The 23,439-nt window shown below is 48.7% G+C and overlaps 1 protein-coding gene and 1 long non-coding RNA gene across 2 annotated transcripts; both read left to right on the top strand.

The window, feature by feature from the left end:
• Positions 1 to 2,081: 2,081 nt before the first annotated feature.
• Positions 2,082 to 3,627, top strand: LOC146205310 (uncharacterized). Its single transcript, XR_014703185.1, has 2 exons — positions 2,082 to 2,282; positions 3,542 to 3,627. It is a non-coding gene; the product is annotated as an uncharacterized LOC146205310 (long non-coding RNA).
• A 10,826-nt stretch (positions 3,628 to 14,453) lies between these two features.
• On the top strand, positions 14,454 to 15,200 carry LOC146205309 (F-box only protein 5-like). The gene has a single exon (XM_084606744.1). The coding sequence runs from the start codon at positions 14,454 to 14,456 to the stop codon at positions 15,198 to 15,200; it is 747 nt and encodes a 248-aa protein (XP_084462870.1).
• The last annotated feature ends 8,239 nt before the right edge of the window (positions 15,201 to 23,439 follow it).

The following is a 23,439-nucleotide window of genomic DNA, read 5'->3' as shown; positions in this document are numbered from 1 at the left end:
GGAGGGGGTACACTCAGCGGCGAACGATGGGGGCAGGAGCACGCGCAGCAACCGGAGAACACGAGAAAAAGAAGAGGGGGAGGGGGGGGGGGGGGGGGGGGTCGGTCGCCGAAGGCAGCGCTAGCAGCGACTGATGCCGCTGCCGCCGCTATCGAGTCAAGACAACGTGACTGTGTAGAACACTGTCGCCGCCATGCAGAAAGAGGAGGAGGGGGTCTCCCCTCTCGAGGGGGTCTCGAGGGAGAGCCCGCTTCACCGGCCATATTTGGGTGGGTCGTTCGCTTGTGTTTTTTTTTTTTTTCTTTCGCGTGTTTGCGTTTTTCTTGCAACGGCGGCCTTTTTGTTATGTGCTTCACGTAGTCCAGCGCCCAAATTCGGCCAAGTACCAGACGACTGTGCGCGTAAACAGCTAAAATGGTGAGCGTCTATGTTACTGTTTGGCAAACAAAATGTTAGGGTTCGTTTCTGGTATTGTGCAATTTTAGTGGTGGTGATTTTACCAGTCGGTTATCATTTCGGTTAGGGGTATATATCACTAAAAATACATGATGTTTAGTCATTGTGATTCGAGCTAGCTAGATTATTGAACCGTCCACGTGGTCAGGAAATGCCGCTTTTTTGCCTTCAGAAAGCAACCTGCGAGGGCAGACAAGGAGGCAATTAGATTTCCCTATTAGTAGGGAGAGGTTGAAAGGAGGGGCGGGTAAAGCCCCTCAATAAAGGGGCTTTATACTGCGGGCAGGCTAGCCAACGTATAGACAGCGTGGCTTCAAACGATTGACGGCTTGGAGCTGCCCTCGGTAAAGCATGTAGTATGCACGCTTGCTTCTTACTTCTTTTTCGCTAGCTGGGAGGTATGGGCTGGTTTGGCTTGAGAGGCAGCGGAGGGAGTGCTGAAGATTTGCTGTCGTTTACTTGGCTCAATCAGCCGCTTTTGCACCTTAAAAGTTACGCCTCAATCAATGTTGTATAATTTCACAGCTTAATTCCAAACATCAACGTTTACGCGCCGCAAGATGCTGTAAAGTTATTTGCTTTTTGCCACTAAAAAACTGCATGTGTGTGGGCGCGCGTGTGTGCAAATAACTCATGCGCAGGTACTCAATATATTTGAGGCCCCGCATAAGGTCAGTACTCTTGCACGTTTTCATTGTAATGAGGAATCAATCACAATCCCTGCAGCGCGCTGCGGAGAAGCAGACTCGCGACTAGAAGTCCCTGCGTCGCTTCGAACAGCTCTAACCCCGCCAGACCACCGGAAAAAAGAGAACGAAAGCAAAAGACTGCGAACGCACAAAATCTGCGCTCACTCATTCCCCCGGGGGAGGAAAATTTTGTTTACTGCTTGGAGCCATGGGGGAGGGGAGAAGACTGTGTTGGAGGAGGAGCCATGGTATGGTGGCCATAGCGTGGACAAAAGCCACTGTAGACAAAACTAACTGCCGCGAGCGCTTCCTCTTCAAGAAAAAAAAAAGAGTCCGCGAGAACGCGTACGTGACGTGTAGGCTACGTCACCTATGTGTCCCGTGATTGCGCATCGTCGATCTGCAAAAACATTCTCCCCCAGCGATGGTACTGATGGCGCCGCCTCATGCTGCTTACAACAACTCAAACCTTCTGCCAGAAACGTTCGCCCCCTCTTTTCCTGCTACGGAGTTGTTGTAGCAGCATGAGGTGGCGCCATTAGTACCATCACTGTAGTGTTCCTGTATATGCTAGGGAGCATATACAGGAACACTAAATCGCTGGGGCAGCGGCTCGTCTGGCGTCGTCGCCGCCGCATAAGATGGGAACATTCGACTTCTTTTGATCGAATCAGGCAAGTACCCCAAACAAATTTGGTATTAAAAAATACTAGCGACAAAATGCCCTTTCTGTGCAAAATTTTAACTGCGAGGATTCCACTGTTTAGCTGGGAGAAGCATTCTACATCGCGCCTCTAATTGTGCAAAACGCTGTAGTTCCCTATAGTAGGGAGGGTGCCTCGATAGGGGGCGAGCATCGAGGCACCCTACACCACGGCCGGTCTCGAGGGAGAGAGCGCTTCTGTAGCGCGCGCTCTCTCCCTCGAGACCGCGCTCTCTCCCTCAAGACCGGCCGTGCCTACACAAAGGTATCTTCACCTCCCCCTTCAACAAGAACCTCATTGCGTATATGGCTATGGTATGGCGCCCGTGGCAGCCGCGGCTCTACCTCAGCCATGGCCTCAGCCATGGCCTCAGCTGCGTTGGTTTGGTCACGGCCGGTCTCGAGGGAGAGCGCGCTTCACCGGCCATGTTTGGGTGGGTCGTTCGCTTGTGTTTTTTTTTCTTTCGCGTGTTTGTGTTTTTCTTGCAACGGCGGCCTTTAATGTTATGTGCTTCACGTAGTCCAGCGCCCAAATTCGGCCAAGTACCAGACGACTGTGCGCGTAAACAGCTAAAATGGTGAGCGTCTATGTTACTGTTTGGCAAACAAAATGTTAGGGTTCGTTTCTGGTATTGTGCAATTTTAGTGGTGGTGATTTTACCAGTCGGTTATCATTTCGGTTAGGGGTATATCACTAAAAATACATGATGTTTAGTCATTGTGATTCGAGCTAGGATGATTGAACCGTCCACGTGGTCAGGAAATACTCAGTGCCGCTTTTTTGCCTTCAGAAAGCAACCTGCGAGGGCAGACAAGGAGGCAATTAGATGTGGTTTTGGGTGTCTAGAACAGCCTGAACTTGCATAAACCACTTCGCATGGCAGTCCCGCCACCTATCATATACATTACCTGTTACTAGTAATGTGGACGTTCAGGCCTTGTCTTGCGATGGTGAAAGGATACTCTCGCACACATTATGGCAGGCATTCAAAAACGATTGAACGTTATCTAAAAATTACAGAAAGGCTTGGGTTTCATAGCTGTTAAAGTTCTTATGTTTAAATTTGCTATGCTTTTGCTCTTTTTTTGGGAGGCAGTTACAGTTTTCTGAATTTAATCATTTTTCAACATTGTCTAAAATTTTCTGGTGTTCATACCTTGAAATTTCCTTTCATTTAACTTGTGCCACACTTAGGAGATCCTAGTGGTCTCGTATATTTTTTCTTACACATAATAGTCTTTTAATTTAAGCTGAATGTTGCCCTGGGAACACTGGAAGATTGCTTCAAAATCCTTTCCACTCCCCGCAAGGCTCAGAATATGTTTACATTGTTCAGTACACCAATTAACAAGTTTCCTTTGCAGGATAACCACCATTTCACTTTTTTTTTTCATGTTTGTGTTAAAAGGATTGTTACCACTCCTTGCAGTGTGTTTGCAATGTGGGTTTTTGCCATGGCTCTTCGAAATATTTTGTGAATAATGCAGTCCTGTTTCCACAAGTGTGCCTGTTTAGGATATACTGCCAGTGCATTCCGACTGCTTCTGAGCTCATTTTTCCAAGCTCAAATTGCATCAGTGAACATGCTTTCTGCACAGCATAGCCACCATTCTACTTTGTTCATTTTTGTGTTAAATGTGCTGCCGTTACTATTGAGCATATATTTATATAAGTGCGTTTGTATATTTACAGGTCATCAATGTGCACCCCGGAACTGATATCACAGAGGCAAAATAAAACATAAATGACCAAATAAATTGACCGTACAACATCAATAATTTTTCATGGTGATTTGCGGCAGTCGCTGCGAAGTATGAAATCAGTTAAGCTAAGATAGTGCACTCGAAATGTATTCAGGGGATATCCCCCAAGGAGAAGTATATTTGCAAGATGGTAGTAGCTGCACAATAACGTCCACCCAAGTGGAGCCCTATGGTTGTGCTTGGGTGGAAATTATTAAGCAATTACTCGCTTACTATAAACTAAGGTACTCCTAATGCAAAACTCACAGCACCTAAAAATATATTGTTTAATATCCACACAATATCATTTAATTTCTCATCAATATTGTGTGTGGACATGCTATGCACATTATATGGGGGTTCACAGGTGTCAGAATGGATATTCTATGGGTGTTATGTCAATATAATATAAACTTTTGCAAACATCATATGGACATCAAATATCTAGTTGTGGATGTTCACTGAATGTCCATTGATAATGAGATGGTTTGCTGAAGTGCCACATACCACATAACTTTACACTGCAGCAGTCCTTATGAATAGGTACGGCATAACATATTGCCCTTTATTTTCAGGTAGAGCCCTAATTTCCCATATTCTTGTACTCCAAACACATTTCTTAAGAATCGTGTTAAACACAATTGCTACCCGAAAGTGTGCCATCTAGAGAATATATTGTGCATATTTTAGAAATGTGTTTTCAGGTAACTGACGATCTGAAACTTCTTTGTCATTTAAGCCACAAGTTAATCTGTGAGCTAGTTCGAGAAGAGAAAGGCAAAACCACAGTTATTAGGCATCTTTTGGTATTATTGTAGGAAGCACTACACATGCTAAAGATGTCCTGTTTCAAGGCTTTTGTGCCTTCAAAACAGTCACTGTGATACCAAATGAATATCCTTGTGATGCACAAGCATAGTAAAGAAGGTATTGCATAGATGCAGAAGTACTGCACTGGTGATGAGTGCATGTGATGACTGCATGAATATTCACACAAAGAACAGGAAGAGAGAGAACATCTGGGATGTCCTTTGTATAAATTTTCAGTCACGCAAAACCAACTAGCCCAGCTTCGTGCTCGGAGGCACGAGATGAAATTGTTGTGATAGGAGAGAAAACAAAAAGATATCTGAATGTGGTAGCTTTTGAGCAACTTTTCATTTTTACATTTTATAAAGATATTTACGAAAATATCTGACATTCAGTGTTCTGCACAAAGAGAGAGGCCCTAGCAATTGTCATTAGCTGCAAAATATGGTCCGAAGAAAGCGAAATTACGGAAATCTTTGCTGAATGCCCAATTTTGCCCTCTCATTTCAGAAAAATATCAAACTTAAACATGGAAGGCCACCCACCTACACACAAGAGTTTGCATTGTGAACAAACTTGGCACTGCAAGGCATAACCATTCAGTCCTGTTTTCAAAAACTGCACAACTGTCAATATTTAAGAAGTAGACAGCAAGGCCATTGCCAGCGATTCCACCTGACCCTTGTGAACAAACACATTGAACTAATCCTGAGGCTAATACTAGGAGAATTTCAGTGTGGCGACTCTTCTGGCTGAGCATGCCATGCCTTTTTTACAGGACCTATTTTACTGCAATATCAAAACATTAAGTACGATAAATTCTGACATGCTTACAAGTGCCAAAATGGTGGTGTCTGAGTTCCCTTGAGAATCAAAAATTGGATATATGAGCTGTGGTAGACTGTTTCTTTGTATACCTAATGGCCACGGTCAGCTGAGCATCCTGGTTGGCACTCTCAGTAGCTACTACATAAGCTCTAAAGCAAATTCAGCTTGAGTGACCTTTGACCCTCCTCGCCGTGGCAGCCTCGATTACTGATATCATGATTAATGAGCATGGTGTATTTAACTTAATACTGCATTTAGACACAAAGTCTACCAGTCCCGATGCTAATATCCAATTCTTTTCTCGTTTGTTATTCATTGTGGTCTGCTTAACATCTAACCGTCATCTTTCAAAAGTTGCTCAACACTAGCATTGTTCCATCCTCATGGAAGCTGGCCAAAGTACTTCCATTATTCAAATCTGGTAACAAACAGCTCTTATCTAATTACAGACCTATTATATCAACATCATATTCTTGCAAAATGCTGGAGGACATAATTCACAAACAGATAATGAAATTTCTGAAATCTAATAACCTGCTTTCTAACTTTCAGCACGGTATTAGAAAAGGTTTCAGCACCTTAACACAATTAGTTAAATTTTCACACAACATTCTCTGCGCTCTTGATATCGATACCCAAATCGACAGTATATTTATAGATTTTTCAAAGGCTTTTGATACTGTACTGCATTCTAATCACTTAATAAAGCTTAACATTATCTTGAAAAATCCTCACTTGGTTAGCTAGATAACAGAGCACGGAGGAAGAAAGAAGGAAGAGGAAGAAGAAGTGTGCGCGCCCGTTCGACCTTTGTCTTGTGGCACTTGTGTCGTCCCCGCTAGCCGTGTGTACCCAGCGTACTGAGCCGACTAGAACGTCTCGGTAGCGACGCTAAGGGCGTAACATTGTGGTGGAGGTGCTGGGTACCGATCCCTGGCGCTATAGACAGAACCGACACAACTGGAGCCTCGCTGGAGTCGTCGTCTTGCGGGCCTCGAACCGCAAACCAGCGCCATGCAATCGGCCAATGACCCGCAAGCAGCCCGTGGTGACGCGGTGATCCAGGCTGAAGACCGGCCTGCGGGCGCAGCGAACAGTTCGCATCACTATCGAGAGCCCCGGACTTTTGCGGGAGCGGCAGGCGAGGACGTTGACGAGTGGTTGACCCACTACCAACGGGTGAGCCGCTACAATCGATGGGACGCCGCCGCTAAGCTCGCAAACGTGGTTTTCTTCCTGACCCATACCGCTCTTGTTTGGTTCGAAACCCACGAAGACTCTCTTACCACCTGGGACCGTTTCGTTACTGAATTGCGGCAGTGCTTCGGCGACTGTCTTGCACGAAGGAAGCGAGCTGAACACACGCTTACGCACAGAGCTCAGCTACCTGGGGAAACATGTACAACTTACATAGAGGAGGTCCTGAAACTATGCAAAACAGCAAGCGCTAATATGACCGAGGAAGATAAAGTAGGACATCTTCTAAAGGGCATCGCAGATGATGTTTATAATTTTCTAATTGCCAAAGGTGACCTGAACGCCGTCTGTGATGTAATTCGGCATGTTCGCACATTCGAGGCATTGAAGACTCGTCGCATAACGCCAAAATTTGGGCGGCTCGCCAACGTTCCATCTGTGGCGAGCATTGAAGACAACTTCATGGACTTGTCGTCGACGATCCGGCAAATAGTTCGCGAGGAACTGCAGCGGTTTGAGCCCCCTGTACGGTCTCCATCATCTTTGCCCACTGACGTTGTCGGCTCTCAAGGGCCTACCTCCTTGCTCCTTGTTATATTTCAACTAACTCTTCTTCTGTTGACACGCCATCTGGTGTACCTCAAGGGTCGGTTTTTGGTCCTTTATTATTTTTACTATAGATTAATGATTTACCTCGAGACGTCACTTCGCTCATGCCTTTATGCGGATGTTTGTGTTTTATATTGCATGACTAACAAACCAGAAGGTCATAAGCTTGAATTAAAAATTGTCAGCTTCTGTACCTGGTGTAACAGGAGGTAAATGGGAATAAATTTACTAAAACTGTGATAATGTCATTTTCTAATATTATGTTTCCTTCATTGTTTAATTACGCTTTCAATGACTTATCATTTCACAGGATTTTGGACTATAAGTATCTTGGCGTCATGTTCACCACTAACATGTCCTTGTCGAAATATACCAATTTCATTTGCACTAAAGTAGTCAGTAAACTTGAGCTTTTGAGGTGCAATTTCAGCAATTCTCCAAAAGAGACTAAGTTACTAATATATAAATCTTTAATTTGTCCAATCCTAGATTATGCTTCTCCTGTCTGGAACAACGAAAATCTATTGGGTTCATATGTCGTTGCAATGATCATTTTTCCTGTACACCTTCACATTGAGTCATTGAAGTTTTTCTGCATGGCATCATTAATTTTTCTTACTGTGCCACACATCCCATATATATTGCTTCAGATATTCCCCAGTCAAGTAGGAGTCACCATAGCCTTAATAATAAGCCTTACTTTGCTCGATCTGATAATTTTAATTAGTTTTCCCCACTATTGAATTCTGCAACTGAGCAATTATACTTCCTCTCACAAGATGTTTGCAGCACTGCAAAAGGCAGAGGCACCCCGGTCCAATCAGGGTCACGTGCACTACAATAGGCAATTGTGCTCCTACGCTCCTCTCGCCCCCCCCCCAAATTGGTGGGGGTGACAATAGGAGCACAATTCTCTATTATAGTGTGCAGGGGCGAGAGGCACCTAGGAGCATAACTGCAAGGGCTCCTCTGTCTTTCGCAGTGCTGCAGATATATTTTGAGACGAAGTCGACATCGATGGTCGACAGTAGCTATGCCTGCTGACATCGGAAAACGATGAAATGTCTCGTGCTGACGTTGCCGCCGTTTTCCCATGATGAGAAAACGGTACTTAGAGAAGCCGTTACAACAGCTGGGTCTTAATTTGAGCAGCCAAATTTTATTATCGTTCGGTGCCACCATGCTTGGGTACAGCCACAAGTATGTTTTTAACGCCATTCAAAACTTCTTAATAGAAACAAAACGTCTACCTGGCTAATACGCTTTGAAGTTTTCATCTGTACATATAAATCTTACTATTCTCCTACTGCGTGCGTTAGTATTTACTCTTATATATTTTGGTTTATCATATTTACATTTCCTTTTCTATTCCCTAGCATTTATTTTTTTTATTTTTCCGATGTAGTTTTTTTTTTAGTCAATATTTATTGCCTCAGGGCATCAGTAGGTTATGAGATGAAGGATGAATAAATGATTAAATGAATGGAAAAAGGTTGGCTGATTTTATGAAGTCCAGAAGTGAGCGATGATGAGGTCCCTGCGTCCAAGTGACGTATGAGGCAGGATTGGTTGCTGAAAGGCCAGCTATTCTCAGGTGCCGGATTCGTGTTGGCTTGAGTGCTGGGCAGTCCCACAGCAAGTGGTGGATGTCGGCCTCGACATCTTCGTTGTTACAGATCGGGCATACTGGGCGAGGATATAAGTGTTGGAAGTATGACCACGTCCTAGTTACAGCTGGTGTAAGGGCAACACCGACCCGGATCCTCCTAAGCGCAACCTCCCCTGCACGGGTGAGACCGTGGGGAAGGGATATCGCACACGGAGGGATAAGTGCACGTGTGCGGCGCCGGAGGTGCTCCTTTCTTGACAAAAGGAGGGTAGCGTCGTCGACTTCGAGGAGCCGTGGGATTGATGCGTCTTGGTTCACGAGGCGGGTTGCAAAATCAGCTTGACTTTGGGAAGGCAGCAGATCCCGTGGGACCCACTCAATGCGTATTGATTGTGGGATGCGCGCCGCAAGCTGGTGGATGTCCTGGCAAATTTTAGGGCAGCGGCTGACACGTCGGAGCAGACGTACTGCTTGAAGTGCGTCAGTGCGGATGACAATGCGGGCTGTAGGGAGCATGGTTATAGAAGTCACGGAGCAGAGTGCCTCCTGAACTGCCACAAGCTCAGCGCAGAAAGATGTAAGTGGTTCCGAAAGCTGAAACGTAGTTGTCTGATTCAGGCTAGGTCTCCGTGGACAGTGGATTGCCGTTTTGGCTTCACAGCCTTGCAGGCTTCCATCTACGTACACTACTATGGAATCTTGAGGCAGGTTAGTATCTTCCTCTTCAAATCTCTGGCGTAGCAACGATGCAGAGTTGGCAGACGTCAGTCTGCGGATGTCAGTTGGCTTGTTGTCTCCTAACTGTATAAATTTCCAGGGAGGGAGAACTGGCGCAGGTGGCTGAAGAATAATGTGTGACGTTGCATACGCCCTCAGTGCTTGCGTGGAATGTGACAAAGTGGCTTTGAGTCTGCGAGCATCACGGCGCTGCTGCACCAGTTCATCGATGGTGTTGAGCTTCGCATTCTCCTGTAACGCTACGACCGGTGTGATTCGTGGAAGGCATGTTATGGTCCTCATAGCTTCTCGATTTACGGCTTCAAGGCGATCCCATTGTGCCCTTGTAAGATGCTGGAACTGGGCCTGATAAACAATACGGGGCTGCAGAACCGCCCTCACTAACTGGCGTGCAACAGACGAGCCAGCGCCACCCGTTTTAGGTGCAATTCTTCTTATTAAACTTATAGTTTGAAGTGCTTGCTTATTTACCTGAGAGAGCCAAGCAGTCGCTGATCCTGATTGGTGAATTGTTAAGCCCAGAATTTTCAGGCTCGAACTTTCTTGTATTGGGGTGCCTGATAGAGAGAGACGAATTGGATTTGAGGCAAGTTTACGGCGTCCCCAACGGTTAGCGACTGACGTGTATGAAGTTTTACACACAGAAAGTTGGAGGCCAATGGAGGATGCGTAATCAGAGGTTACGCCTAAGGCTGACTGAAGGGCGGCCTCTTGAGTGAGAAGATCATGGTGAGTGCTCCATACCGTGATATCATCTGCGTACTGCAAAAACTTGATTTCAGGGATATCATGTAAGCGCCACGCCAATGGGATGAAAGTAATATTGAATAACGTCGGAGACAATACTGATCCTTGGGGCACGCCACGTAGTGAAACGAATGAACCAACAGTGTCACCGCTGAGGCGTATTGCAAATTTTCTTCCGTCCAAAAATGATGCGACAAAAGTGCGTACTCTCGGAGGGAGATGAAGCATGTCAATGGCATTCAGGATTGCAGCATAACTGATGTTGTCATATGCCTTTTCAACATCCATTGCTAATATGGTACGCACATTGCGGCTGCGGGTAGATGACAGAACTGCTGATGCCAAGACTGCCAACCCGTCCTCTGTACCTATGTATGGACGAAATCCAATTTGAGCAGGGTGATAAAAACCGTGCTGTTCAAGCCACCAAGAAAGTCGTGTGGCTAGCATTTTCTCTGCGAGCTTGCAAAGCGTTGATGTTAAGGAGATTGGTCGTAAGTTGGCGAGGTCCGTTGGAGGCTTCCCAGGTTTGGGAATAGGGATCACGACAGCGGTTTTCCAGCTCTCGGGTACGACACCATCAAGCCACACTTTGTTTATGGTGTCTAGTAGTTGAGGAAGTGCAGCAGTACTGAGGTTCTTGTAAACCTCATACTGAATTTTGTCCAGGCCGGGCGCTGTTTTCCGTTTCGCATCGTCAATTGCAGCCAGCAGCTCGCACATCGAAAAGGGGCTCGCAATTCCATCTGCGTCGGCAGCAGATGGTAGTTTCCATGCGTCTGCAGGGATACCTGCCAAATTAAGGTTTACAGCTGAAGGAGGCAGTATATCGTATTTTGGGAAAAATTTTCGAGCAGCTTCTTTGACGAAATCACCCGGCGACAGATTAGCCGCAAAGCATGCTGTTGCTGCTGCGTCAGTAGAACGACGACCATGTTCCATTGCACGAAACGTTCGCCATAGTGAGGCATTCGATGATTTATCAGAAAATTGTTCACACCATGCATGCCACTGGCGTCGCGAGAGATCGCGTTCATATCTCCGAGCCTTCGCGGTAAGATAATTCAGTCGTGTACGTGCCTGGCCCGAAGTAGGGTCTCGCGTAGCAGCCAGCTCAGCTTGACGGCGGGCTGCCCACAAGTTAAGCAGGCCGAGATCTGGTGCCGGTCGACCTACATCAATCCAGGTAATAGTCGTAGCGCTGTTTAGTGCTCTCTGTATACGGTCAACAAGGAGTGACGGCGAATCTGAAGACATACTGTCGAGACATGAGCGAAAGCTGTCCCAGTTTATCACAGAACATTTGCGGCGTAAAGGGCGGAGACGGGAGGGATGGAGACCGATGAGGATAGGGTGGTGATCACTTCCCCAGCAGTCCGGCTCCATGTGCCATGAGGGAGTTCCTGCGCCCAACCACCACGTCAAGTCTGGAGCATAGGCAGCACTACGTATGTGACGCACAGGCCGTGTTGCTGTCCCAGGGTGATTAAGCAGAACAAACAGGGCATCAGTGAAGGCGTCCCGCACACGCCTACCACGAGGACTTCCAGTCGGATACCCCCAATCTGGGTGAGGGGCGTTAAAGTCGCCTCCGACTAAAATTGGACACCCGGGGTATTGCCGACGAACACTTAATAACCAGCCAGGATTAATACGGGAAGAGGCGCCTCCAGCTGGTCGAACGTAATAAGAAACAAGAACAACGGTTCCTTTCAGAAATTTCGCAGCAACTGCTACTACCTCTTGGTATGATGTGCACCAGTTTTCGAGAGAAAGGTGTACATGAGGAATACTCGTTTCAACATATATCGCCGCCTTTCCCGGGGGAGAAGCAGTCTGCACGCGACGGTCGGTCATTGAAGGAGACACGTAGCCGCTGAAGCCAGGAATAGATGGCAAGGCGTTCGTTTCCTGAAGTAACATAGCCCACACCCGAAGCTTGTTAAATCGCAGTCGGGTCTTGAGCTCGGCCACCTTCGTGGAAATGCCTCTACAGTTCCACTGTAGTACACCAGGACGACCGGATTTCGCCATTTTTGTGTGCTAGTCCAAGCGCTGTAGTATCACAGATGTCAGGTTGGACAACTGGTTGACCATATAGCGGAGCAGCGATGTTGCAGAGTTATCATTGGGCGTTGTGGCACTCTGGGAAGAGGCAGCAAATGGCCCTGTTGCGCGGGATGAAGGCGGATGTGTTGGGCAATTACTAGATTTGGCGGTTACTTCTGCAGCTCGCCGACGTCGAGCAAGCATTTCGCGGTGTTGTCGGAGCTTAGAGACCTCTGCTAAGAGACGATTGATTTGCTCATCCACTACAGCCATATCGTCGTCTGGTAGATCAGTACACTGCTGTATTGGCTGTTGTCGACGGCGTTTCTTGAGCACCGTATCATTAGACTTTGTCTTAGCTGGAGGTGCATTCGAAGCGGGCTCAGGAAGCTCTGGCCACTCGTCATCATTCCACTGAAGAGCTGCAAAGCGATTGGATGTCTGCACCGGTGTCATGTCCTCTATTGGCCAACGCTTAGTGTTCCGAAGACGAGCCTTCTGCGTTGCCTTTTGCTTTGTCGGACAACTTGGAGATGTTATCTCGTGGTCGTCCGATTTGCAGAGGCCGCATCGGTACGTAACTTTTCCTTCAGACGCACCTTCATCGGCAGTAGCAAAGGGGCAAGATTTGCGCATGTGCCCTGCCCGAAAACAGTTATAACAGTAAACCACACTCGGTTTATACGGCCGTGGCCTTAATATGCAGCCGTAGTAGTACAGACAGGCTGGGAGTGTCGGAGGGCCTTGCAAGGTGATCATGCAGGAACGCCCCTTTCCTATGTGTCGGGCCTGTATGACTCGGTGCGTTGGGCAGTACAGCTCACGTTGAAGGGTGGTTTGATCTTCGTTTATGTCGACGTTGTAAACGACGCAACGCTGCAAGTCGGAGCCTTCAACTAGATACACTTGCACAGGCACTGAGATCTCACTTGTGACTGAAATATAACTAAGCGTTTGGACACGTTCCACCGCAGTAAGTGTCGGGAGCCACACAGCTATAGTGTTTGACTTCTTCCTTGCTGTGAAGCCCCGAAAACCTCTGGTTCCGAGACACGCGTCCAAGTTGGCCTGGATGATCCTGTTTGGTATATCGGTGAGGCTTTTGTTGGCTAGAGATTTAATCGCCACTTTATAAGATGACGATCCCGGTGTAGGTGCAACCTGGTTTTCGATAGTTAAACAGGAGCGCTTTCCTTGATAACCACCACTTGCCGAGGACGAATTTGGTTGATTATCTTCCGAAGGACGCTTATGAGGGGCACGGGTGCTCGTTGATACGGATGGTGGAGCCGATATGTCCATTGAAGAGCTTGTCTCCTCAGGTCGCACTGTTGGATGTGCATCTCGTCGTGTTAGCTGAGTGGCCATAGCCGTGCTCCGCCCAGAGAAGAGTTCACTTACGGGCTGTTGTCCATTTTGGAAAGGCTGAATGGGCGCTGGTGCTGAAGAACCGGGAGCACCAAGCTGGACCTGAGGCCGATGGTCAGGTTGAGGTGTCGACGGCAGAGCAGGAGTTGCAGCGAGCAACTCCGGCGAAGCTACCTCTGCCAGCGTGGCAGCGGCAGCACTAGGCCTAGCCTCCGTGCCGACCTGAGCTGCAATCATGCATGAGTAGCATGCGCCGGAGGTCTCGCAACCTGACGCGGAGAGGACGTCTGGAGCTTCCTCGGAAATAGAAGATCCACTTCTCTGGAGACAGGACAGGTGCTTACAAAAACGGCAAGAATTTTCAGAGGAGCGATGAAGCCACCTTAGCAGGAAGACACTTCTTCTTTCTTCCCCGATGTAGTTATACATCTCAAAATCTAATATCTCTGCATCCCAATTCTTGGCCGATCCCCCTGTGTGGGTATGTGCCATCACATTAGAGGAGAACAACAACAATAACAACACACTGAACCCTGGCCAATCTCTCTTCGTGGGTATGTGCCAAATATCAAGGAAGAAGAAGAAGAAGAAGAGCGAGGCAGCGCGTGCGCCGGTTGGACATGTTTGGCGACGGTTGGTGCGTACGAGTGATCTGCTATTTCGCGAGGCCTACTGGAGAAGCCGGTGCGTTGTGCATTAGTAGCTGCCTTGCATGAACGAACGTGATTCCTGCACCGGCTTCAATGCTATAGGCACGGCCTGTTTCGACCCGCCCTCCGTAGTGGCTACATTTCCACCTTTCGTTCAACGACCAGAGCGGAGTCTCGTCGCTGCTACTTGAAAGGTGATGGACTGTACGCGAGCGAAGACCAGCTGTTTTCTTGAGGCAACTGTGCCTTCAGTCCAGATGCACGATCAGGATTCCCCAGAGAGTGGCTACCACGGAACGCCGGCCCACTTCAACGAAGATGATGGACATTCTTCTGCTGCGATGCCCAGTAGCCATGCTGTGCACCTATCCCGAAGTCGGGAGAGCTTGCCTCGTGCAAATGGTCGGCCTAGCATGGAGGGCCGCTCCCACATGGACTTCCTGGCAAACCTCGAGGGCTGCACACCAGCCTTACGCAAGATACTCGAATACTTGTCACCACGGGACTTAGCTGCCGTCTGCTGTACCAGTCAAGCCTGGCGCAAAGTGTGCCGTTCTGTTGAGGAATTGCGCTGGAGGACGTACATCAGGGACAGGCAAGATCACTGGGAGTCATCCAAGGAGAACATCTATGATGGCAGGGCAACCGCAAAGAAACCCTCGTTGCATGCCATACCTCTGACGGATTATAACAGCGGAGCAGAGCGACAACAAGTGGCGGAACCAGTGCAGTCGAGGGTTGAGATTTATGCACAGGAGGGCAAGGACCTAAAGGACGGCGAGTGGCATTGGCCCTGTCCCCTCTGCAAGTATCCAAGCGTGGTGAGCAACGCGGCTGGAACTGCCAAGTGCAAGAGTTCTGCTTGCGGCTATCGATTCTGCCCCAAGTGCCGCGGCGACTTCCATTTGCCCCGGCCCTGCACTGTTCACTGCGTGCCGACGAACACAAGGACAAAAAATATCATCGGCAGCAAGCACTCCAAGCAACAGCTGCGCCGTTTATGACGGCTGTGCTAGGCCTCGTTATCTCGGGACTATGCACGAATAAACGTGAGCAGAAATAAACGTGAGCGCGCCACTGTTTTCTAGAAATAAGCATATGTACACTGGCCATTGTATAGGATACAAGATACTTTGTAGCATGAATGCCGGACATATGGCAGATACCATTCGTAAAGAAGAAAAGAAAAAATGCAAAAGCACTAGTCACTGTAAAAGTCATAAGACGCACAAAGCACCAAAACAAAACGCAGTAGCAACGAAGGGGAAAAAATACACTGCGACAAAGAAAATAAAAGATAAGAAACGATGTCAAGTGAGATGTTTGCGTAGCTGATCCTGGAATGGTTGATGGTTGCAGATGCAGGCGATGATGTCAAGAAGATCATTCCAAAGAGCGATGGCGCGTGGAAGTGCAGATGAATTAAAAACTAGGGTTTTTCCGTGTATGCGTTTTATGCTGTACTGGTTATATAGGCGGCGTGAAATGCGTGTAGGCGTTTCAAGAGGTAATGGAGATGGCCTTGTGCTGTAATAGTATTTATGAAATAAACACAAAAGTGCAATGGAACGGCGAATGTCTAAAGGCTCGAGGCCGATGTCAAGTTTTATCGCTGTAATGCTGCAGTGAGGGCTGTAGTTTTCGCCTTTAGTTTTGCCTTGTAAAATAGTTTATTTTTACTTATTTTTTTGTATCTCATGTTGTATTAATTAGTTTCTTTTGCACATTTTGCTGTTATTTGCCCCCCCCCCCCCCTTACTCAATGACCTTCTGGGCCCTGTAAGGTATTATGAAATAATAAATAAATAAAAAATGTTTTCTAGTTTTCGGTCTGTAATTTGTATACGTTTACCATGAACTAGTTTGTATTTTGGCTGTGGCTAAAGGTACGTCGGACGGACCCGATCAATTGTCTTAAAGGTACGTCCGACGGACCCGGTGCGTTTTTTTTTTTTTTCGGGATACGTCGTACGGATCCGGGAAATGTTTTTCAGAGGTACGGCGGACGGACCCGATCGGTGGGGTTCAGGCTTACGTCCGACGGACCCTATGCATTTTTCTCCGGTATACGCAAGGCAGATTGGATGGGGATGGGCCTTTTGGACTTGAGTGTAGTGAACTAGAATATTGTCCTAGTTGCGCGAACGGGGAGGCGCAGGCACCGTGGGCGCAGGCGTGCTCCTGGGCGCAGAAGTCACGAGGTGGCGCACTGAAACAACTTCTTTTGTCGCTCGGATCTGGCCAGGAGAAGCCGGCAGCAATGGCGCTAGAGCAGTGGCAGCCTGCAAGCGCCGCCTGGATGAGTGGTGGGCCGTAGTGCGAGGATACGACTGATGGGTCCCCATGTGCTGAACACTGTGTTTTCTTTTATGTTATTCGACTTTTTGATTTTGGTCGGACTCGTGAAAACCGACGTCCACCCGGAGCGGTATTACAAAACTGCGTACAGTTTCGGCCTCTCGCTAGCCTCTCAGAACGTGCCGTGACGTAAAGCGTTCAGTTCCGAGGCTTTGAGCGGAATTGCTTGCTTCCAACTAATCACAGAGGGCTCCGAACTGAACGCAGTTCTGTAATACTGTAATACTGCACCCGTTGCAAAGGGCATGACCGCGACGTCCTCATCATCATCTAGCGGCGGCATTGCTGCTGCTTCAGACACTTTTGCGTCTTTCTCCTTGTCGTTGCCCCGTTGTGGTGCATTTGCTTCTTTAGTAAATAATCCCGCATGCCCCTGGCATTAACTAGCTTCAGTGTAATTATCTAAGCTTCTTTTTTTTTTGCTTACCTTGGCTTCTTGAGCAGTTTAGTAGTGGTGAAAAATTGCGTCGTTCTTTGTTGTCTGCTACCAAGAAAGGGCGGAGCGAAATGCTTGATTTGTTGGTGGACATGCACCTCTGAAGCTAAATTTGTTTACCTGCACATATGGTGAACCGCGTCCGCAGGCCGCGTCCTCATTGACACACCGAAACGCAGAGTGACCGTCCGAAGCACGTGGTCCGAGAGCCGTTCCGACTGCCCTCAGTGGCAGGGAAGCTTCAGCATAGAGAAATAGATCTCTTTCACGTGACATATGGGTGACGTTGCCTACACGTCACGTACGCGGATCTCGCGGAGTCTTTTTTTTTTTTTTTTTTTTTCTCGGAAGAGGAAGCGCTCGCGGCAGTTTGTTTTGCCCGTTTTGTCAGAGCCGTTTTTTCCACGCCATGGCTTCTCCTCCAACAGTCTTCTCCCCTCCCCCTGGCTCCAAGCAGTGCTGACAGGGCTATGGGCAGCAGAAAAACAGAATTTTCCTCCCCCGGGGGAATGAGTGAGCGCAGATTTTGGGCGTTCGCAGTCTTATGCTTTCGCTTTTTTTTTTTCTTCCGGTGGTCTGGCGGGGTTAGAGGTGGTATTTGAAGCGACGGAGGGACTTCGAGTCGCGAGTCTGCTTCTTCACAGCGCGCTGCATGGATTGTGAGTTTGCTTCCTCACTACAATGAAAACGTCCAAGAGTACCGACCTTATGCGGGGCCGCAAATATATTGAGTACCTGCGCATGAGTTATTTGCACACGGGCGCGCCCACAAACATATGCAGTTTTGCAGTGGCAAAGAGCAAATAACTAACTGCATGAGAGCATCTTGCGCGCAAACGATGTTTTTAAGCCGTAAATTATACAAGATGTTACTTAGCTTACGGATACGTCACTACACACACACACTCATTATATATATATTGTATGTACATAATTGAGGCGTAAAGTTTGAAGCTGCAAAAGCGGCTGACTGAGCCAAGTAAACGGCACAGCAAATCTTCAGCACTTCCTCCGCCGCCGCTTATGCCAAACCTGCTCATACCTCACAGCTAGGGAAAAAGAAAGCACTGCTTTACCGAGGGCAGCTCCAAGCCATCACTCGTTTGAAACCACGCTGTCTACGTTGGCTAGCCTGCCCGCCCCTAAAGCCCCTTTATTGAGGGGCTTTACCCGCCCCTACTTTTCAACCTCTCCCCACTAATAGGAAAAACAAATACAGAAGAAAGCGTGCGTGCTGATGAGTGCGGACGGCTTGATGCTCTTCCTCCGCCAGCTCGAAGCCGAACTCCGACGGCCAAGCGTTCTTCTCACTGCGCCAGTAGAATAAAAAGAAATAAAATAAAAAAAGTAGAGGGCACGCAGAAGTGACGTACTCTATACGTCACTTTTGTGTTACGTGATTGCGCGTTCACGATCTGCAAAAATATCCTCCCAGTTCACCATGCAGTTCATGCATGCTGGGTAATCCGCCGTGATGTCGTTGACAGCAGACGACGCAGCACTGCACTGCCACACTAGCTTCGTCTACGCGGTCGTGTAGTGCGCGTAGATGATGCTGGCGCGACCGGACAGGCCGACTGCGGGTTCTTCACTATTCCGAAAATACGTCTGCACGAGTGCGAGATAAGGCAAGGGATCCCTCTAGCGACGCCGGCGCTAATGTTCGCGGGCCAAAACACACGCGAGATCGACGCCTATGCGGGCAATTATCAAAAACTACTCGCGAAAGCTAGAAATCGTGAATGTCGGCGATATCGACGGCCGGCCAGGTCCAGCCGCAGAGTGCGGTCAGTCGTTCGCGCGTAGCTCGAACAGGTCCGTGTCGCATTGCTTTGCATTTCTTCATAGCGCACCCGATTTTTCGGGCACAGCGTCGACGCGTGCGCTCCTCCGTAAGGGCAGCGCACGAAAAGCCGCATGTTTGCTCGGTGGACCGTCGAAAACAATTGGCACATGCTCAATTCTAGCCGCTGTAATTCTGCCTGGCTGCGCTGCCCGCCGCCTCTCCCAGCGACATCATCATGGCGGATTACCCAGGATCACTATCAGGTTTAACAGGCAGCAGTTGTGGCAACCCTGTATTGTGAAGACGCCATAACGTTGGGCGGTTCGAAACTAAACGCACATACAAAAAAATGTTTCCGACGTGTCCGGCGCCTGTTTACCGGTGTCCCCCCTGCTGAGTGCCGCTCATTTGTCAGACACAATTGACGCCGTTTGCAATGCCGTCCAACCAGAGCTCGGATTTCGCCGACGCCGTGTCATGATTCGCGGTAGACCCCCTCTCTCTCTTTCCCCCTCTCCGATTTTGCGTTGTGCGTCCCATGGTTGATAGTAAAGCTGCAATGGCGTCACGTGATTATTTTTGCACGTCCTAGGAGCGCAGTCACGTGCCACAAAAGTGACGCTTTGCGTGTCCTGTCGATGTTTATTTTTTTATTCTACTGGGGGCAGTGAGAAAAGCGCTTGGCCGTCGGAGCGCGGCTTTGAGCTGGAGGAGGGAAACATCTAGCCGTCCGCACTCAGCAGCATGCACGCTTTCTCCTGCATTTTTTTTCCCTCTTAGTGCGGAAAGGTTGAAAGGAAGTGCGGGTAAAACCCTAGGGGTAAAGTTTATTGAGGGGCTTTAGGGGCGGGCCATATAGCCAACGTGGTTTCAAACGAGTGACTTGCGAGTGACGGCTTGGAGTTGGTTGGTTGGGGTCTTTGGGTTATTCCCGGGGGGGGGGGGGGGGGATACCGGACACGGGTTATGCCGGCCTTAATTCGTGGCGGCACTCTTGGTGTCCGGGGGGAAGGGGATATGGGATGTTGGGAGGGGAGGGGGGGTCATCATCGTGGAGTCGCTCTCGTCGTCGTCCTCGTCATCGGCTCCGTCGCCAGCGCTGTGGCCAGCAGGTCAGCAGGCCCGGTGGTAAGCTACAGTTGTACAGCCAGGCCGGACTCCTCCAGGAAGGCCAGCAGGAGCCGGTGGGCTGCCAGGGGGCTCCTGGCCGGGAAGAGCAGGTGGTCCTCGGTGGCAGCTTCCCTCGGCAAAGCAGTATGCACGCTTGCTTCCTTTCTTCATACCCCCTCTCCCCCCGTCTCCCAGCTGTGAGGTACTGGCTGGTTCGGCCTGAGCGGCAGCGGAGGGAGTGCTGAAATTTGCTGTGCGCGTGTGCCTGGCTCAATCGGCCGCTTTTGCACTTTAAAAGTTACACGTCTTATTTGAAACAATTATATTGTTACGTGCTTTGTACGCACGGGGGGTTTATTTACAGGGATCTGTACAAAGAGGACTGCGGCGAAGCGTACAAACGTTCCTCTGCCCTTGCTCTTTTTTTTTTCTTCTTCCCCGATCTACTCGACCGCTCTTTTTCATCTTCCGTCGACGTTCTACGAAGGCGCGTGACATTTCCCTCCTCACAGACGAAGCCTGTCGGGCGAGTTACAGAGATCCTCTGGAATGAAATCGCTTGAGGCGGGCTACATGCACCACCTGCGACTGTCGTGACCGTCGACCATTCGCCGTTATGCGTGCTATGACGTAATTCAGGTCATTGATGCGTTCTAACACAACAAACGGTCCGGTGTAGTGTGACAGCAGTTTTTGACAAAGACCACGCTTACGGAGAGGTGTCCACAACCACACAACCACACATAGTCACCAGAAGCATAGGAAACTTGTTGGTGTCGGGCGTCGTAGCGGATCTTAGAACGTTCTTGCGAAGCTAAAATTTGAACTCTGGCCAGCTGGCGGGCTTCTTCAGCTCTGCAGAGTGTGGTAGCAAGAGAAGGTTCGTCATGAATGAAAAATGGCAGTATGGTGTCGAGGGCACAGCGAGGCGTGCGAGCATAGAGAAGGTAGAAGGGACTGTAGCCTGTTGTCTCATGTTGCGCTGTGTTATATGCATGCGTAATGAACGGTAAAACGCCATCCCAGTCCTTATGGTCTGCAGCGACGTACATAGCTAACATGGTGGTAAGCGTCCTATTAGTTCGTTCTACCACACCGTTCGTTTGGGGATGATATGGCGTGGAGTGGCGAAAACTGCAGGCGCTGAGGCGAAGAAGTTCTTCGACAATGTCTGCTGTGAATTGGCGTCCACGGTCACTAATGATGACTGCAGGAGGGCCGTGCCGAAGAATGACGAGTCGAAGTAAAAAATTTGATACTTCAGACGCAGTAGCGGATGGTATCGCGGCTGTCTCACAGTAGCGGGTTAAATAATCAACGCACACAAGAATCCATCGGTTTCCTCTAGAGGACCGTGGAAAAGGTCCAAGAAGGTCAATGCCAACTTGCTCAAACGGGGCTGTTGGAGGTGTGACTGGCTGCAGTTTTCCATGTGGGCTTGAAGTCGACAGCTTAAAGCGCTGACATTGCACACAGCTGGCTATATATCGCTTGATCGTTGAACGCATCTTCGGCCAGTAAAATCGCTGCTGTGTGCGGTGGAGTGTTCGGGCCACTCCCAGGTGACCAGACGTGGCATCATCATGCGTCATTTCTAGAACTGTGATACGTAGGCTTTCCGGAACGACAAGAAGCATACGTGCTCCCCCAGAGGCGAAATTTTTCTTGTAAAGCACTCCTTCGCGAATGCTAAATGTGTTCTTCATAGGATCGTTGGCGGAATCAAACAGTGAAGTTAATGTTTTGTCTTTGCGTTGCTCGGTTCGGAAAACTCGGAGATCGGGGAAGGTTTGTGAAATTGGAGCCAAATATTCATCGAAATTGTCTGAGTCATTATCAGTCGTTTGAAGCGGCAAACGCAAAAGACAGTCAGCATCTGAGTGTTTATGGCCGCTTTTATGCACCACAGTAAAATTAAACTCTTGTAGGCGTAAAGCCCATCGAGCGAGCCGCCCACAGGGGTCACGAAGACTCACTCACGAGCCAGCAAAGGGAATGGTGGTCGGTCACAATCGTGAAAGCATTCCCGTACAGATAGGAACGAAAGCGCTGTACAGCGAAAACAACGGCTAGACATTCTTGCTCCGTAACCGTGTAATTTCTTTCACATTTACTCAACGAGCGGCTGGCATACGCTATCACGTGCTGATCGCGTCCATGGCGTTGTATAAGCACAGCGCCGATACCGATACCACTTGCGTCAGTGTGTACTTCAGTTGGAGCTGATGGGCAGAAGTGGCGGAGGATTGGGCCCGAGGTCAAAAGAAACTTCAGATGACGGAAAGCTGAGTCACATTCGCTGGTCCAATTGAATGGTGTATCTTTATGCAGTAGACTCGTAAGTGGGTAAGCGATGTCTGCAAACCTTGGTATAAAGCGTCGAAAGTACGAGCATAGCCCCAAAAAGCTCTGCAGCTCTTTTGCTGATTTGGGCACGGTAAAACTTTTGACGGCTTCAATTTTCTTGGGATCTGGTCGAACACCTTCTTTGTCAACTAAGTGACCGAGGACAATTGTTTCACGATCGCCAAAATGACATTTCTTTGCATTCAGTACAAGACCAGCTCGTTCCATGTAATTAAGTACGATATCCAGACGGCCGTTGTACTCACTAAATGTTTTGCCAAAAATTACTACGTCGTCCAAATAACATAAACAAATTTGCCACTTTAGTCCACGTAGAATTGTATCCATGAACCACCTGCTGCTCAGTGACAGAGCTGTTTAACGCCGCGACGGAACCGGATATGCCTTCATCGAAACGGGCGAGTTTTAGGCCCCGAGGCAACACAGTTGGCTCTTCGGAGTGGTTCACTGTCCATAGCTCAGTGCGGCCTTTAGTCACGGGAATGACGCAACGAGGCACAAGGATACTCTTCTTAGAGCAGGTGAATCTCGTAGGTTCTACTATAGCCTCAAAAGATTCGCACTGGTTCCGAATAGAGATAACCCGCACGAATGCTGCAGATAACGCTGGCACAATTGTGTCTTCTTCCACAGCAAATGCTCCAAATTCAGGTGTCGAGTCATCCACAAGAACCGAAAGTAGTGAATGATTCAAAGCAATCTCTCCCGTACCACAGTCTAAAGTTGCACCACACTCTTGCAGAAAATAATCCCAAGAATCACATCATGCGTAGAGCGAGGCAGTACTGCAAATTCTACTCTAAACTTGAGGCCGCCAATAACAACACCCGAAGCACACACACCAAGAGGAACTAAAGGTTCACCACCGACACCACGGAATAACACTGCACGGTCACCACTGAACATTACTTTTCTACCTAAACGGTTCTTAAAACTCAAACTCATAACAGATACTGTAGCACCAGTGTCCACAAGAGCCATTGTTTTGACACCATCAACAGACATTTCCAATTTGTTCTTTAACATAAACACGGGCAGAGGTATACGGACGTCATAGACTCGCCAGCGGCCTCACCACCATCGGCCGCGCCCCCTAGTTTCCCGGAGGCGGAGGGGTAGAACGACGTCGAGGGGAAGGTGACCTGCGCGGGCGCTGGGGTGGCGGCGCCCTTTGCAAACCTTGCCT

Source organism: Amblyomma maculatum, chromosome 1 (assembly GCF_055883805.1).
Source record: "Amblyomma maculatum isolate TAMU_Amacu chromosome 1, ASM5588380v1, whole genome shotgun sequence".
Taxonomy (NCBI): Eukaryota; Metazoa; Arthropoda; class Arachnida; order Ixodida; family Ixodidae; genus Amblyomma; species Amblyomma maculatum.
This window is presented reverse-complemented; position numbering and strand designations above follow the sequence as displayed.

What these genes read in the sequence shown, in the direction of transcription:
- LOC146205309 (XM_084606744.1), top strand. Translation starts at nt 14,454, where the DNA reads ATGCACGATCAGGATTCCCCAGAGAGTGGCTACCACGGAACGCCGGCC.